The sequence below is a fragment of the Oryctolagus cuniculus genome, chromosome 1 (assembly GCF_964237555.1).
Source record: "Oryctolagus cuniculus chromosome 1, mOryCun1.1, whole genome shotgun sequence".
In the NCBI taxonomy this organism is placed as follows: domain Eukaryota; kingdom Metazoa; phylum Chordata; class Mammalia; order Lagomorpha; family Leporidae; genus Oryctolagus; species Oryctolagus cuniculus.
In genome coordinates this window covers 17,483,791-17,499,490 of record NC_091432.1, presented here as the reverse complement: position 1 = coordinate 17,499,490, position 15,700 = coordinate 17,483,791, and the positions used below count along the sequence as shown (strand labels likewise).

At 36.6% G+C, this 15,700-nt stretch overlaps 1 protein-coding gene across 1 annotated transcript; it reads right to left on the bottom strand.

Moving 5' to 3' along the window:
* Positions 1-1,012: 1,012 nt before the first annotated feature.
* Positions 1,013-4,940, bottom strand: LOC100358146 (olfactory receptor 4C46-like). The gene is made up of 2 exons (XM_070062209.1): positions 4,045-4,940; positions 1,013-1,025 (listed from the first exon to the last, which is right to left on the bottom strand). Exons 1-2 carry the CDS (start codon positions 4,938-4,940, stop codon positions 1,013-1,015), a joined length of 909 nt encoding a protein of 302 aa, XP_069918310.1.
* Positions 4,941-15,700: the final 10,760 nt, after the last annotated feature.

Sequence of the window (15,700 nt, the reverse complement as noted above, 5' to 3'; positions counted from 1 at the left end):
CTGTGAAGAGCCACCAGCAGCATTTCCAGAGCCCAAAGAATGCACTGCAGTATAAAGAAGCTACATGGTTCAGCACTGGATGCCTGTGGGGAAAACAACTCCAGAGAGAGAGTGACCAACTTAGTTGTTCTGTTTTGCTTTTCTGGTGGAAAATAATTCAAAAAGAATGTCTGAGAAAGTAGATTTTTTAGTTACTTGATGGCAAATTTTCAAATTCTCTGGAAATTTCATCTCAAATTTGAGATAGTACAGATTAATACAATGTAATAGTTTCCATTTTGGTTTCTTTCTGTGGGTCTATTTACTTCTCAAATCCATGATATACAATTAGTCATATTTTGGAGAAGAGAAAAACTGAGGCTCAGAGAGTATATATAGCTTATTTCAGGGTAGTAAAACGTTCATTATGCAGTTTAGATGTGTAGAGGCTGAGTCTGTGTTCATCCAGTATCTGTGTATTAGTTATTAAGCTGTCTTTTTCATATGTAGATGAATAAGCTATAGCTGTTATTTTTCTCTAGCTTAAGGAATTTTAACTGTTCTGTGCTAGTAGTTTCTGGCTAATGCATAGTTACAATGACAGTCTTTAATACACTTGAAGCACCTTTTAGAAAAGTGCAACTGACTGTATTTAGCTCATAAAAAAAGGACAGGACTGCAAATGTTCCTGGTGGGTTTACAGATACATGTACACATACCTTGATCACTGTGAACCAAATGGCATAGTCCACTCAGTCACCAAACTTGTTAGTATTCCCAAACCCTCAATTACTTATCTGATTTAGGCCTTGAATAGTGTTTCTATGTGAACAGTCACTTCCTTATGAAAATCTCTGAGCTCTCTCCTATACAGCTTGAACCATGTTGTCATTACATAGCCATACAGTAGGCTTATCTTTTTTTTTTTTTTGTAGTATTCCAAGGTTTTTTTTTTTTTAAGAATAGCTGATTTCTTGCGTTATGAAGTCAAAGACGCTCTTGGTAGATTGAGACATGTTTGGCTACTACTCATTCATTTTCTCCATCTATAAAATAGGATTAATAGGAATACATAGCACAAAGGGTCTCTCAGGCAGTGTTTGATGCAGGATCTGATATAGTGCTCAGTGCCATGATTCCTATTAACAACACTGTGCATGGTTTATTTGAGATGTTCAATGAACATCTGTCAAAAAATGAAACAGAAATATAGACTACAGATTTGATTGCAGCCTGATTATTACTACTCTCCTGTGGATGAGTTCTGGTCCCTGTCAAAAATGTCATCTATTGACTAGAAAGATAGTAAGAATAAGCCAAAGGGCTCTGGTTGAGATTTTGCCAGACTCCTAGAATTAATTGCTCTTTTCTGGAAGACAGAGTAGACAGATGAGTCAGCATTTTAATAAACTCATGTTTCTACATCATAAGAATTGAAAGAGTTGAAAAAGGGACTGTGAGGATTTTTTTGGCAGAGCTAATCACAAGGGTAATACCTCTCCTTGACACACTATGGGTATACATATGGGTTCTAGTGAAATGATAGGAGAGAGAAGGCTGCATTTCTAGGCTCAAAATTGGTTTTGGGACCCAGGGGACCATAATTAATTTAAGACATCTTGGTAATTGATTTTATTTTCTTGTTTCAGGAATGGCTATAATGTTCACCGAGCCCTCTAGTTATCAGGGTCCTCAAAGGAAACAGAACCAATAGAAACACTCTGGAATCAATAGGAGGCAAATATTTAGAGATCTCCTAGTGGTTCCATTTTTCTGAAGAACTGTGATGAACACAGAACCCTGATAAATAAGATTAATTTATTGTAGTAAATTATATGGGATTTGCTTATTATACAGAATTAGCTCAACATTATGGAGAATGACAAGTGCCATGGTCTGTAATTGGCTGGAGACCTGGGAGAGCTTGTGGTGACATAGCTCCAGTCCAAGATGAAGGCTTGAGAATCAGGACATTGATAACAGAATTTCAGTAGAACTGCTGACATTACTATTTGAATCAAAGACAAACAGCTCCTGCTCAAAGGCAGTCAGGGAAATAATGACTTTTCTCTTACTTAGTCTCTGTTATATTTAGGCATTGAAATGATAGGGTGAGGCCTATTCTCACTATGGAGAACAACCAGTTTATCACAGTCCATCAGCTCAACTGTTAGTATTATCCAGAATCACTTCTATAGGCACATTCAGAAAAAACATGTGGCCAAGATTCTAGGCACCCATGGCTAGGTCACACTGATATGGAATTAATCATCACAAGCATTCACCTGCACCCACATGAATCTTCCCAAACCTTAAATTAAATACTGACTCTGGCCGGTGCCGTGGCTAACTTGGCTAATCCTCTGCCTGTGGCCCGGCACCCTGGGTTCTAGTCCTGGTCAGGGCACCAGATTCTGTCCCGGTTGCTCCTCTTCCAGTCCAGCTCTCTGCTGTGGCCCGGGAAGGCAGTGGAGGATGGCCCAAATGCTTGGACCCTGCACTCTCATGGGAGACCAGAAGGAAGCACCTGGCTCGGGGCTTTGGATCAGCACAGCTGGCCATGGTGGCCATTTTGGGGGTGAACCAATGGGAAAGGAAGACCTTTCTCTCTGTCTCTCTCTCTCACTGTCTAACTCTGCCTGTCAAAAAAAAATTACTGACTCTCCAAATAAAGACAACATCAAGGTCATAATTCTACTTATTATGATAAATCTATCCTGTGTACAACTAAACCATATTAACATTTCCCTGACAAAGTAGAATCTCCTTGATACTCAATAATTTAAAAGCAATGATACAAAAATCAGTACTTAAATATTATTCAATGAGGTTAGTATCACATATTAAATAATGGGATATACTTCAATCACATTATTTTGATTTCTGCTTTGTGCTATTATAGTAACTATACCTACAGTGTCTTTAGAGTTTGAAAACTGCCTTTAGAATCCTATGATTCTGGGCTTGGTGCTGTTGTGCAGCGGATTGAGCCACCACCTGCAGTGCCGACATCCCATATGGGCACTGGTTCGAGACCTGGCTGCTCCACTTCTGATCCAGTTCTCTGCTATGGCCTGGGAAAGCAGTGGAAGATGGCTCAAGTCCTTGGGACCCTGCACCCACATGGGAGACCTTGAGGAAGCTCCTGGCTCCTGGCTTCGGATCAGTGCAGGTCTGGCCATTGCAGCCAATTGGGAAGTGAACAAGTGGATGGAAGACCTCTCTCTCTGGCTCTCCTTCTCTGTGTAACTCTCTGACTTTCAAATAAATAAATAAATCTTTTAAAAGAATCTTATCACTCTGGGATCCGATTATTTTCAGGGTAATTAGCAGTCCTATTTCAGTTCTGGGCTTGTCCTGCGCAGCTCACTTTGTCAGGATAGTGAGGTGACAGCGTTTATGGACAAGAAGCAGTGGAGACAAGTTTTGGTGAACATGTTCTTTTATTAACAATCAGTCAATCATTCTAAAACTCAAGTAGAACTGTAGCACTCATTAGATGTCTAAAGTGAAGTGAAATTCTTACAATGATAGCTGCTATAATTTGTTGTTCTTTTTAGTAGTATTTCCTAGCAGAGGATATAGGGAAGGGCATGTTCTGGGTAATCAGTTATGATCTGTCTACTGGCTCTTCAATATATCTATTTTGATGCTTCTCCTTTCTATTAGTTTCCTCATCTATAAAATGGGACTAATATTAGTGACTGTTTCTTTGGATTATAAAGTAGATTGCTACTCAGTACCAATATATATATTAGTGCTTCTTTACTTTTTATTAGATGAAAAGTCTATGAATTCATATATATTGATGAAACTAGTAAAACTATGTCCCAATTATATAGAATTATCTAAATATGCAAAAAGTGGTCTTGAACTAGATTTTCTCTTTTCTTTTTTCTGCTTCCCTTAGCACAGAATCTATGAATCCTATGGCTATTTTTTTTTACCTAAAAGTTATGTCATAAGGAAATTATCCAAAATGTTATTTTGACCCTTGCCTCAACTGAATTAGTTCTGGGCTCCAGGAACACTTATTTGTCAACTGAAGTGGCATTCCTACTACACAATTTCCTAATGGCATTTTTCATTTGGGCATTTCTCAAGGTGTAGATTAAGGGATTCAGTACAGGAGTTATCATAGTGTAGAATATAGCCACTGCTTTATCAATAGGTAAAGTAGCTGCAGGTCTCATGTACACAAATATGCAGGGGACAAAGAACAAGACAACCACTGTGATGTGGGAAACACAGGTGGAGAGGGCTTTCCGCCTTCCCTCCAAGCTGTGAGACCTTAGGGAGCGCAGGATGACCACATAGGAGACCAGCAAGAGAAGGAAGTTCAATAAACAGATGAATCCACTGTTAGCAGCAACAAAGAGTCCAAGAGTATGGGTGTCAGTACAGGCAAGATTGAGCAAAGGGTTCAGATCACACATAAAGTGATCTATGATGTTAGGTCCACAGAAAGGTAATTTGAAGATGAACAGTATCTGTATGGTTGCATGAAGAAAGCCACCTATCCATGACACCCCTACTAGGAGCCCACACACCCGTCGGTTCATGATGGTTGTGTAGTGCAAGGGCTTGCAGATGGCCACATAGCGGTCATAAGCCATCACAGTTAGCAAGATGACTTCAGCACCTCCAAAGAAATGTTCCCCAAAGACTTGGGTCATACATCCACTGAACATGATGGTCTTCTTTTCGTGGAATGAATCTGTGATAAGTTTTGGAGTACTGACAGACGAATAGCAGGCATCAATAAAGGAAAGATAGGCCAGAAAAAAGTACATAGGGGACCTCAACAATGGACTGGCAGTGATGGTGACCACAATGAGAACATTTCCCCCCATACAGATAATGTAGATGACAAAAAACCCAGCAAATACCGTTTTCTGCATGTTTGGATTCTCTGTAAGCCCCAGGAGAACAAATTCTGTCACATTATTCCTGTTCTCCATGTATTTCATGTGATGGTGCTATTACCTGAAAAAAAATATTTTTCTTAATTTATCCTTGAATTTATTACAATTTTTCATGGTAATAAACAATGAATTCTTCCATCTTATTGATTTGTAAATTATTGTTAGGTTTTTATTGAAATAAAAATGGTTATGAATTTTTGAAGATTACTCACATTTCCTACTGGTCAAGACTCTTTTAAAAGTATAAACAGAAGGAACTTTTGTATACCCACAAAAGGTAGACCATCTGTATGCATCTGAAATTACTGTCTAACTTAAACCAGGATGTTATGCACTGGGACAACTAATCCTGAAATTGAATATACACTTAAAAGATTAAAAGGTTGAAATTAAATGTACACTTTAAAGATTTACAGTTTAGTTTTTAAAAATCAGGAACATTGGGAGGTTGCACAGAATGTGAATTAGAAGATGAAGAGGCATTCGGAAGGGGAGATTTTGGGCTCTTCCTTTTGGAACTAGCTTTGATTATCTTGGATAAAGCTGGCTAAAGTTCAATGTGTGGGTGGAGAGCCAGAGAAAGGAACCTCAATGGAAAAAGTATTTAAAGTAGTTGATATAAAAGGAATTTTGATGTTTGGAATGCAAAGACAGGTTTTAAGGGCTACCATAAAAGAGTTAATTAATGATTATTGTTAAAGTCCAATTACCTCTACAATAGCCAAGATTATATATCTTTTAATATTAATGATGAATTGCTATGTACATTGCATGCCAGTAAATATTTTGCACCCATGAGCCCATTTGATACTTGCAACACCTGTATGATTTGTATGATTTAATTCACTTTATAGATGAAGAAACAATTGTAGAGACTAATGTTAATAATTAAAATGTTAATGGCTATAACTTACATTAACTTAATAATGAGTAAGATTATATTAACTAAAACTTGTTGAACACTTGGTGTGTTGTAAGTGGCTTTGTAGACATCTGATGATATATTTTTCACCTCAAACCTAGATGATGTTGGTTACTATCATACTTGTAATCATTTTGCACATTAGTAAATAATAGAGAAATTAAGGCCCTGCACATACTTCAACTGCTAATAAAAGAAAGTGCTAACATTGGGTCAAATTATACTTGCTAATAATTTTCCTCCAAAATCTTAACCTTTAGTATATATTATTTTATAATAAAAATGGTAAGTTAGTAATCCCCCTTTCTCATGATGATCTTTATTTTAATTGTTATTACAGCAGAGGCAAGTTAAATGAAGAATTTTTATCAGCAAAACACATACAGACACTGATATTGGAACTTTCAAATATTGAGAAAAATGTGCTATTGTATTCACTGAAGGGTTTTTTGTTATCTCTGACTCTTTTTTTTTTTTTTTTTTTTTTTTTTTTGGACAGGCAGAGTGGACAGTGAGAGAGAGAGACAGAGAGAAAGGTCTTCCTTTGCCGTTGGTTCACCCTCCAATGGCCGCCGCGGCCGGTGCACCGCGCTGATCTGATGGCAGGAGCCAGGAGCAAGGTGCTTTTCCTGGTCTCCCATGGGGTGCAGGGCCCAAGCACCTGGGCCATCCTCCACTGCACTCCCTGGCCACAGCAGAGGGCTGGCCTGGAAGAGGGGCAACCGGGACAGAATCCGGCTCCCCAACCGGGACTTGAACCCGGTGTGCCGGCGCCGCAAGGCGGAGGATTAGCCTAGTGAGCCGCGGCGCCGGCCATCTCTGACTCTTTAAACCTCAACTTTTCCCCTCCCTAATATACCTCTGAAGCATAGGTTCCCAAATTCTTTTGCCAAAGGTTGATAATGACTAAAATATTGATTAAGTGTATCAACCTTAGAAAAAAAGATTGGAATTCTGGTTTTTCCATGTATACCTTCTTTTATACGGGATACATTTCTTGGCATCTTATATCCTGTTTTCTTCATCTATAAAGTGAGAATAATAATATCCACCTCACAGATTGTTATGAAACCATCTACCACAATGTTGTAAAACACATAGGACTTTAATTTACGTATATATTATGTATTCTCACAGGAGATAGGAAATATTGACAGTGGAGAAATACCACAGAGAAACATTCAGTTCAAGAAACCCAGGAAAAATCATTTCCGATACCCCTGTGCAAGAGCCACCAGAGATCCATAGCATCCATAGTAACTGACCCCAGAAAGGATTCCCAATGTTTGTGCTAGGACTAAATGGTGGGTGATTTATGCCATCTAGTATTCTTACTTAGGACTTTTGTGTTGTGAAAGATATTTAAATTTTGCTTTATTTTCATGATTAATCTTTATTTTTACAGAAGGTGCCTCAAGGCAAATGCATAGTGCCTGGTTTCAGAGAGTTGAGTCCTACAAAGTTCTTAGTCTCTCTAAGCCTCAATTTTCTCAACTTTCAGGTCATATGAGTGATACTTACTAGCTTCTACAGTTGGGTGAAGATGAAAGATTCTATTACTACATGTGAAAACTGTTAAAAATACTTGTCACTCTATATGGAAAGTAAGGATCTTTAATAAGCATCAACATAACTGAAAATCTTACCTTAGTAATCTGAGATGATTCTAAAGATGTTTGGATATTGTCAGAAGCAATCCCATCTTGAAACTGACCCTCTTCTTGGAACAAGCAACTTCTCAACATTAAGGGTATTTCACACTTAGAAAGAGGTTCCACATAATTTAATATCAAATCATCTGTTATTAAGAAAGTGTCTTTATAGGTCTAAAGCTTGAAAACATTTACATGGAGCACCTGAGATTTGAATTTGGAATGCACTCGCTTGAAATATAATGGAGAAATGATCTTTTATGCAAGGCAGTGGTTTCTGTTGAGGGAGCAGCAGAAAATGTGGATGAAATACATTTAAATGAGTAACTGCACTCATGACGAATCTTGCTGTACAGATATTAACTACAGCAAAAACCATTTTCAACTTTCCCTGCATAGCTATAAGTTCCCATAAAGACCTGGGCACTTGTAGCAGGTGATTTCCCTCACAGGGACTAATTATCTATTTTGATGGAAAGTTTTTATTTTTGAAGCAGATATTCTGGAGAGGCATAGTTGGACAAAAACTCCATTCTTGGGTGGGGAATTGGATTCCCTGTGTTTGGACCCTAAGTGAATGAGTTTTTTTTTTCTCTATATGGTAAGTTGTTTAGAAACTTGGATGCCTTGTGAATATGAAGGAGGCACGATTCCAGGGTGTGGTATTCTGTTGTGATTTCTTTGTTCACTCATGTGATAGAGGAGCTGCTGTCTTCCTATCAGCATTAAATGTTTTGGGGAGGCAGGATAGGAAATCATTATTGATCACTGGAAAGCTGGAGCAGAGAGAGAACAAAATTAACTGGCCTCCAAAAGCTGTTCTTTATCACCACTTTTGCTATGTTGATCAATATTTGACAAATTGAAATTGCATATACTGAGAATGTGCTATATTTTATATATGTACACTTTATGAAATAATTACTAAAAGCAAGCTAATTAATATTTCAATAAACTTTAATGTTAGCATTATATTTTATAGTGATAATCTTAAGGTAAATCCTCTTAGCAAAGTTCAAATATTTATTATAATATTGCTAATGTAGTCAACGTGCTATTCACTAGGTTTCCAATACTTATTCATCTTGTATAAGTAAAACTTTGCATCCAATGATTAACATTTCCCTGTTTCACCCTACTTGGCAACCACTCTCTACTCTCCCTTTCTGTGAGTGGATTTTTTCAGATTCCACAAATAATTGAAATCATTCAAAATTTGTATTTCTGTGCCTGACTTATTTCAAGTGGTACAATGTGCTCCAGGAGTATGCACGTTGCCCCAAATGGCAGGATTTCTTTCTTTTTTAAGATACACACAGACACACACACACACACACACACACATGTTAGAATATGGCCCAGAAAGGCAGTGGAGGATGTACCCGCATGGGAGACGAGGAGGAAGCACCTGGCTCCTGGCTTCGGATTGGCGCAGTGTGCCAGCCACAGCATGCCAGCAGTAGCGGCCATATGGGGTGTGAACCAACGGAAAAAAGGAAGACCCTTCTCTCTGTCTCTCTCTCTCTCACTGTCTAACTCTGCCTGTCAAAAAAAAAAAAAAAACAAAACACCTGCAAGTGTAAAAAAAATATATTATATATAGAATCATGTATATATATATGTATACATATATATGATTATTTTTACCCATTCATCCATTGATGGACAATTAGATTGATCTCTATCTTTTCTCTTGGAAATAGTGTGGCAATGGACACAGATTAGGTATGTATTCAAGATGCTGCTTTGATTTCCTTAGGATATACAATAAAAATGTTGGATTACTAAAATATAAGGTAATCACATTTTATTTTTTGAGGATATTCACAGTTTTACACAATGTTTATACAAATTTACCTTTCAGCAATAGTATACAAGAGTTCCCTTTTCTCCACATCCTAACATTTATCATCACATTCATAACATAGAATGTATATTTATGCTTTATATATATGCATATGACCATCGCACAGATAAAATGTTCAAATTCTTTGATTCGTATTACTGTGATCATTGGTTATGTTAAGTACCTTTTTCATATACCTGATGAACATATGTGTATTTTCATTTGAAAGATGTGTATTGTCATCCTTTGGCCCTTTTACAATTGGGGTATATATGTTTTTTTGCTATTGAGTTGTATGAATTCTTCTTTATAATTTAATGTTAGTACTCTATGACCTATATGATTTGTAAATGTTTCTTCCAATTCCATTGGTAGCTTTTATTTCCTCCTGCTGGGCAGAAGCTTTTAGTTTGAGGCAATACCATGCATCCATTTTTGCTTTTCTTGCTTGTGCTAAACAACATTGCCCAGACAGATATAGGAAGTATTTTTCTTATCTTTCACAACAGTAATTTTTCTGTTTGGGTCTTACATTAAATTCTGGAAATAAATTGGGAATAGAAGGAATATACCTTAACATAATAAAGGGTCTGTATAACAAACCCATAGTCAACATCCTACTGAACGGGGAAAAGCCAAAAATTTTCCTCTGAGATCTGGAACAAGACATGAGTGTCCATTCTTACCACTGCTATTCAATATAGTGCTGTAAATTTTATATAGAGTAAGTAGGCAAGAGAAAGATGCAATAGGAATACAAGCAGAAAAGGAAGAAATAAAATTATCCCTATTTGCAGATGATATAATTCTATATTTAGAAACACCTAAACACTCCACTAACAGAGTATAAGAACTGGATAAACAAATTCAGTAACATTAAAAGATAAAAATCAGCATATAAAAGTCAGTAGCACTCACATCTACCAGTAAAAAACTAACTGGCAAAGAAGTCATGAGAGCAGTTCCAACTCACAACAGTACAAAAAGTATCCAGCAATAAATTTAAATGAGAAGTGAAAGACTTCTCCAGTGAAAATTATAAAGCAGTGATGACAGGAGTTGAAGACACAGAAAAATGGAAAGAATTCTCATGTTCATTGATTGGAACAATTGATATTGTTAAAATATCTGTACCCAAAGCAATATGTAGGTTCAAAATAATCCCTTCAACATACCAATACCATTTATTACAGAAGCAGAAGAAAACAATACTAAAATTTATATGGAAGCATATAAATAGCTGAACAGCTAAAGCACTCATATCAAATGGAGCAAAGGTGGAAGTATCACAATACCTAATTTGAAGACACACTTATGATCTATAATAACAAAAAAAGCAGTGTGTTGGAATTAAAACAAAGGAATACAAAAATATCAAAGGAATACAATAGAGATTTCAAAAATAGTCTTCAGTACTACAAACCATCTAATTTTCTACAAAGGGCTGGAAACATGCTGGAAAATTTCTTCAGTAAATAGTGTTTGGGATAATTGGATATCTAGATGAAGACTACTAAGCCTTGACATCCCAAACTCCCAGATTCATGCTTTATAAAAATCAACTCACAACAGATCGGGAACCAAAATATAAGACATGAGACTACGAAATTACTGGAAAAATATTATACGTAAAGAAATCATTACAGGCCCTGATTTTTGGCTAAGACCCCAAAAGTACAGGCAAAAAACTGAAAATAGACAAATTTGACTATCTCAACCTAAGGAGATTCTACACAGCAATCAATAGCATAAACATGATATGTAAAAGAAAGAAAATATTTGCAAACTATACATCTGACAAAAGTTGATATGCAGAATTTATAAGGAATTAAGAAATTCTCAAAAGCAAGGGTAGACAGTGTTTATGGGGATAAAGCATCCACAACTCACATTGGAGTGTATGGGCTCAAATCCCAGCTCTGACATCTTACTCTAGCTTCCTGCTAATGCTGACCCTGGGAGGCAGGAGGGATGGCTCAACTAATTAGACTCCTGCCACCACATGGGAGACATAGATTGCAATCCTGGCTCATGTCTTTGGCCTTGGTCCACCCAAAGTCATTGCAGGCATTTGAGGAACAAAAAGAGAGCTCTCTTTCCGTATCTCTAATAACATGTCTAAACAATTAAATAAATTAAATAAAAACCATCAAGATCAAAAATGAAGCTATTAAAAGTGAACAAGCTATCTTTAAAATTTTTTATTTATATAGGATAAGCAAATTTTAAGTATTTCATATATACAGATTTCAGAGCATAATGATACTTCCCACCATACCCTCCATGTCTCCCACACTCTCACCCTCCTGCCTCCTTCCTTTCTTTTTTTTTCTTTCTATTTTTACAATGACACACATTCAGTTTATTTTATAATCACAAGCTTAACCACCCACTAAATAAAGAACTCAACAAATAGTAAGTAGAAATACCACTGTTCCTCAAGGCAAGGGCTATAAATAATAATCAAATCCAAAAATGTCAATTTCACTCAATTACTTTTTTTTTAAGATTTATTTATTTATTTGAAAGTCAGAGTTATACAGAGAGAGGGGAGGCAGAGAGAGAGAGAGGTCTTCCATTTGCTGGTTCACTCCCCAGATAGCTGCAACGGCCGGAACTGCGCTGATCTGAAGCCAAGAGCCAGGAGCTTCTTTTTGGTCTCCCACACGGGTGCAGGGGCCCAAGGACTTGGGCCATCTTCTACTGCTTTCCCAGGCCATAGCAGAGAGCTGGATAGGAAGTGGAGCAGCCGGGACTAGAACCGGCGCCCATATGGGATGCTGGCACTTCCGGCCAGGGCGTTAACCCACTGCACCACAGCGCCAGCCCCTCAATTACTTTTTTAGTACTTGGTATGGGAAACATTTTTGTCTTTTTGAGACTGGCCTATTTCAGTAAGCCATGTTTATTGAAGCTCAATTCACAATAACTAAGATATGGAATCAATCCAGATGTCCATCAACTGATGACCAGATAAAGAAAATGCGGTATACATGCTATGAATACTACTAAGCCACAAAAAAAGAATAAAATCCTTTTTTTAAAGAAACAGAATGGATGGAACTGAAAACCATTATACTTAGTGAAGAATGATCTTAATGGACATGAATCTGTAAATTTCTTTGAATACTATGGGCATTTTGGAGATATTAATTCTTCCAATACACAAACATGATATTTTTTGGTGTCTTCTTATATATTTTTAATGTGGTGTAATTTTCATTGTAGAGATCTTTCACATACTTAGTTAAATTTATTCCAAGGTATTTACATTTTTGTAGCTATTGTGAATGATATTGATCTTACAAGTCTTTTGTTAGCCATAGCATTGTCTGTGTATGTAAAGGCTAATGATTTCGAGTTTTGATATTTTATCTTTAGCAAACACTTTTATGAGTTTGCATAGTCTCTTAGTGGAGTCTTTTGGTTTCCCTATATGTGTGATCGTATCATCTGTAGTCAGGGATAATTTGAATGTTTCCTCTCCCATTTGTATACTTTGATCCAGCTAAAACATCTAGAAATATATTGAATAGCAATAGTGAGAGTGAGTAATTTTTTCTGATTCCAGATTTTAGTGGAAATGCTTCCACTGTTTCCCCATCCATATGATGCTGGCTGTGTGTTTGTCATATATTGCCTTGGTTGTGTTAATGAATGTTCCTTCTACACTCAATTTGCTGAAGATATTTATCATAAAAGATGTTGCATATTATCAAATATTTTCTCTGAATCTATTGAGACAATTATCTGATTTTTATCCTTCAATTTGTTTGTGATGGATCACATTTATTGTTTGTGTATGTTAAACCATCTCTGCATGCCTGAGATAAATCTCACTTGGTCCAGATGAATGATCTTTTTGATATGTTATTGGATTCAATTTGCTAGTATTTTTTGAGGATTTTTGTATCTATGTTCATCATGGTTATTGGTCTATCGTTCTTTTTGTTTGTTGTATCTTTTTAAGGTGATGCTGGCCTCACATAAGCAGTTTGGGAAGATTCTTTTCAATTGTTTTGAGTAGTTTGAGAAAATTTGAATTAGTTTTTCTTTTTTGAAAAAGATTTATTATTTATTTATTTGAGAGTAAAGTTACAGACAGAGGTAGAGAAACAGAGAGAAAGGTCTTCTATCCACTGGTTCACTCCCCAAATGGTAGCAATGGCGGGGGCTGGGCAGATCTGAAGCCAGGAGTCAGGAGCTTCTTCCTGGTCTCCCATGTGGATGCAGGGGCCTAAACACTCACACCATCTTCTACTGCTTTAGGGCATAGCAGAGAGCTGGATTGGAAGAGAAGCAGCTGGGACACAAACGGTTGCCCATATGGATGCCAGTGCTGCAGGCAGAGGCTTAGCCTATTACACCATGGTGCTGGCCCCTGGAATTATTTCTTTAAAAGTTTAGTAGAGTTCAGCAGTGAAGCTATCCAGTTCTGGGATTTTCTTTATTGGGAGAGTCTTATTACTGATTCAAGCTCTGTCTTGGTTATTGGTCTATTTAGGTTTTCTGTTTTCATGACTCAGTTTTGATAGATTGTATGTGTCCATGAATCTATCCATTTTTTTCTAGATTTTATAATTTTTTGGCATATAGCTGTTTGTAATAATTCCTGGTAATTCTTTTATTTCAGTATTATCTCTTATAACATCTCATTTTTTATCTCTAGTTGTATTATTTTGGGTCTTCTATCTTTATTTTTGTTTTGGTTAGTGGGGCTAATGGTGTATCAATTTTGTTTAGTTTTTAAAAAAAGTGGCTCTTCATTTTACTGATCTTTTTTGTCCTTTTTGTTTCATGTTTTTTACTTCTTGTTTAATTTTAATGATTTCTTTTCTCCCACTAATTTTAGATTTGGTTATGCACTGTTGGCTGGTTTAGTTCCCAAAGGCTTCAGTGAGGAGAGTGTGGGAACTGGGAACACAATTCATGTCTCCCAATGAGGTTGGCAGAAACTCAATCACTTGACCCATCACTGCTGCCTCCCAGCATTTGCATTGATAGGAAACTAGAATCAGGAGCCAGACCTAGAAATTGAACCCAAGTATCCCAACACAGGATGAGGACATGTTAACTACTAGGTTAAATGCCTACTCCCTCAAATCAGATTTAACTGAGTACATAAGTGACTAGAATTTCATGTGTGCGTATCTTAATAATAAATGTCAGGAATGTACTCAATGCTCTAATCACTGAACAAGACTATTTTCAGTTTCTAAAGTTCTTAAACTATGTTGCTATACTGCAAGTGTCCCTACAAGTATTTTTATTCTTTGACATTTTGCTGTTTCATCAGGATAGAACCAACCTGATAATGATTTAATTTATTTAATATGATCTGTGTTCCAGTTATCTTTTGTGATAATAGTTAAATCTAACTTTATTTGTTGCAGATAAATATAAAAAAGACAAAATGTAAATTGTTTAAATGTTATTCATCAATGGTGCATAGTAGTAGGAGGAGATAAGTGTTTAGTTGACATTTTGGCCAAAACTGGCTGTAATTCCTCCCTTGAGGAAACAGTGCAAAGAATGTCACCCATTTATATAAGGCTAGTGTTTCTCTGCTGTGGCAGCTAAAGGAATTGAGAAATCAGAACTGTGAGGATTTCCAGGTGGAGCCAGTCTCAAAGGTAATGCTTCTGCTTTGCATATGCTGAGACTAGACATGAGTCTTTACTGATATTTTGAGAGAAAGAAGCTGGAGTCTTAAGGACCAAAATTTTGTGGCTGTGGTCTGAGCACTGATGCTCTAAAAGTGCTTGGAAGAATTGGCTTCAGGTTGTTTCCAAACCAGGTGACCTTTTATTAGCAGCTTATGTTTGATAGTTGGATTTGCTTTTGTAGTTTTAAAAAATGGCTTCCCAGGACTTAGGGCCCATACCAACGCTATCAGGCTATCTATATAAAAATTCCATAGACATGAGAATGAGTTAGAACTTGAACTTAGTCCACTTCCAAAGTCCAAATTCCACTGAAATAAAGAGAATAGGTCTACTATCTCAGGATTGCTTGTTCTGTGAATAAGTTCTGACGAGCTTTAAAAGTCTTAGAACTGCAGGATGAGTCAAGCTCTGGACAGTGGGAGAAGCATGGTTTTCTTCCTTTCAATTTTTACCTGAGATTCTTTCCTATAAACTTTTTTTATATAATTAATTTAGAGTAAATTAACATTCTTTCTACTTTAGTTGCACAAGACTTGTGTTGAAGAAAATTTTAACAATCATTTTAATTGTTGTTGAGCCTACAACAAAATAGCTGGTAAGTCATTCATTTATAACCTTCAAACATAGAGCTTTTTTTCTTACCAGTTTGAAGGTAAGGGCAATCTATGACATTTACTTGTATTTTACTCTGATCTTAATTCCAAGGGCCA

Excerpts from the sequence above, each read along its gene's own strand:
- LOC100358146 (XM_070062209.1), bottom strand. The coding sequence starts at position 4,940 with ATGGAGAACAGGAATAATGTGACAGAATTTGTTCTCCTGGGGCTTACA.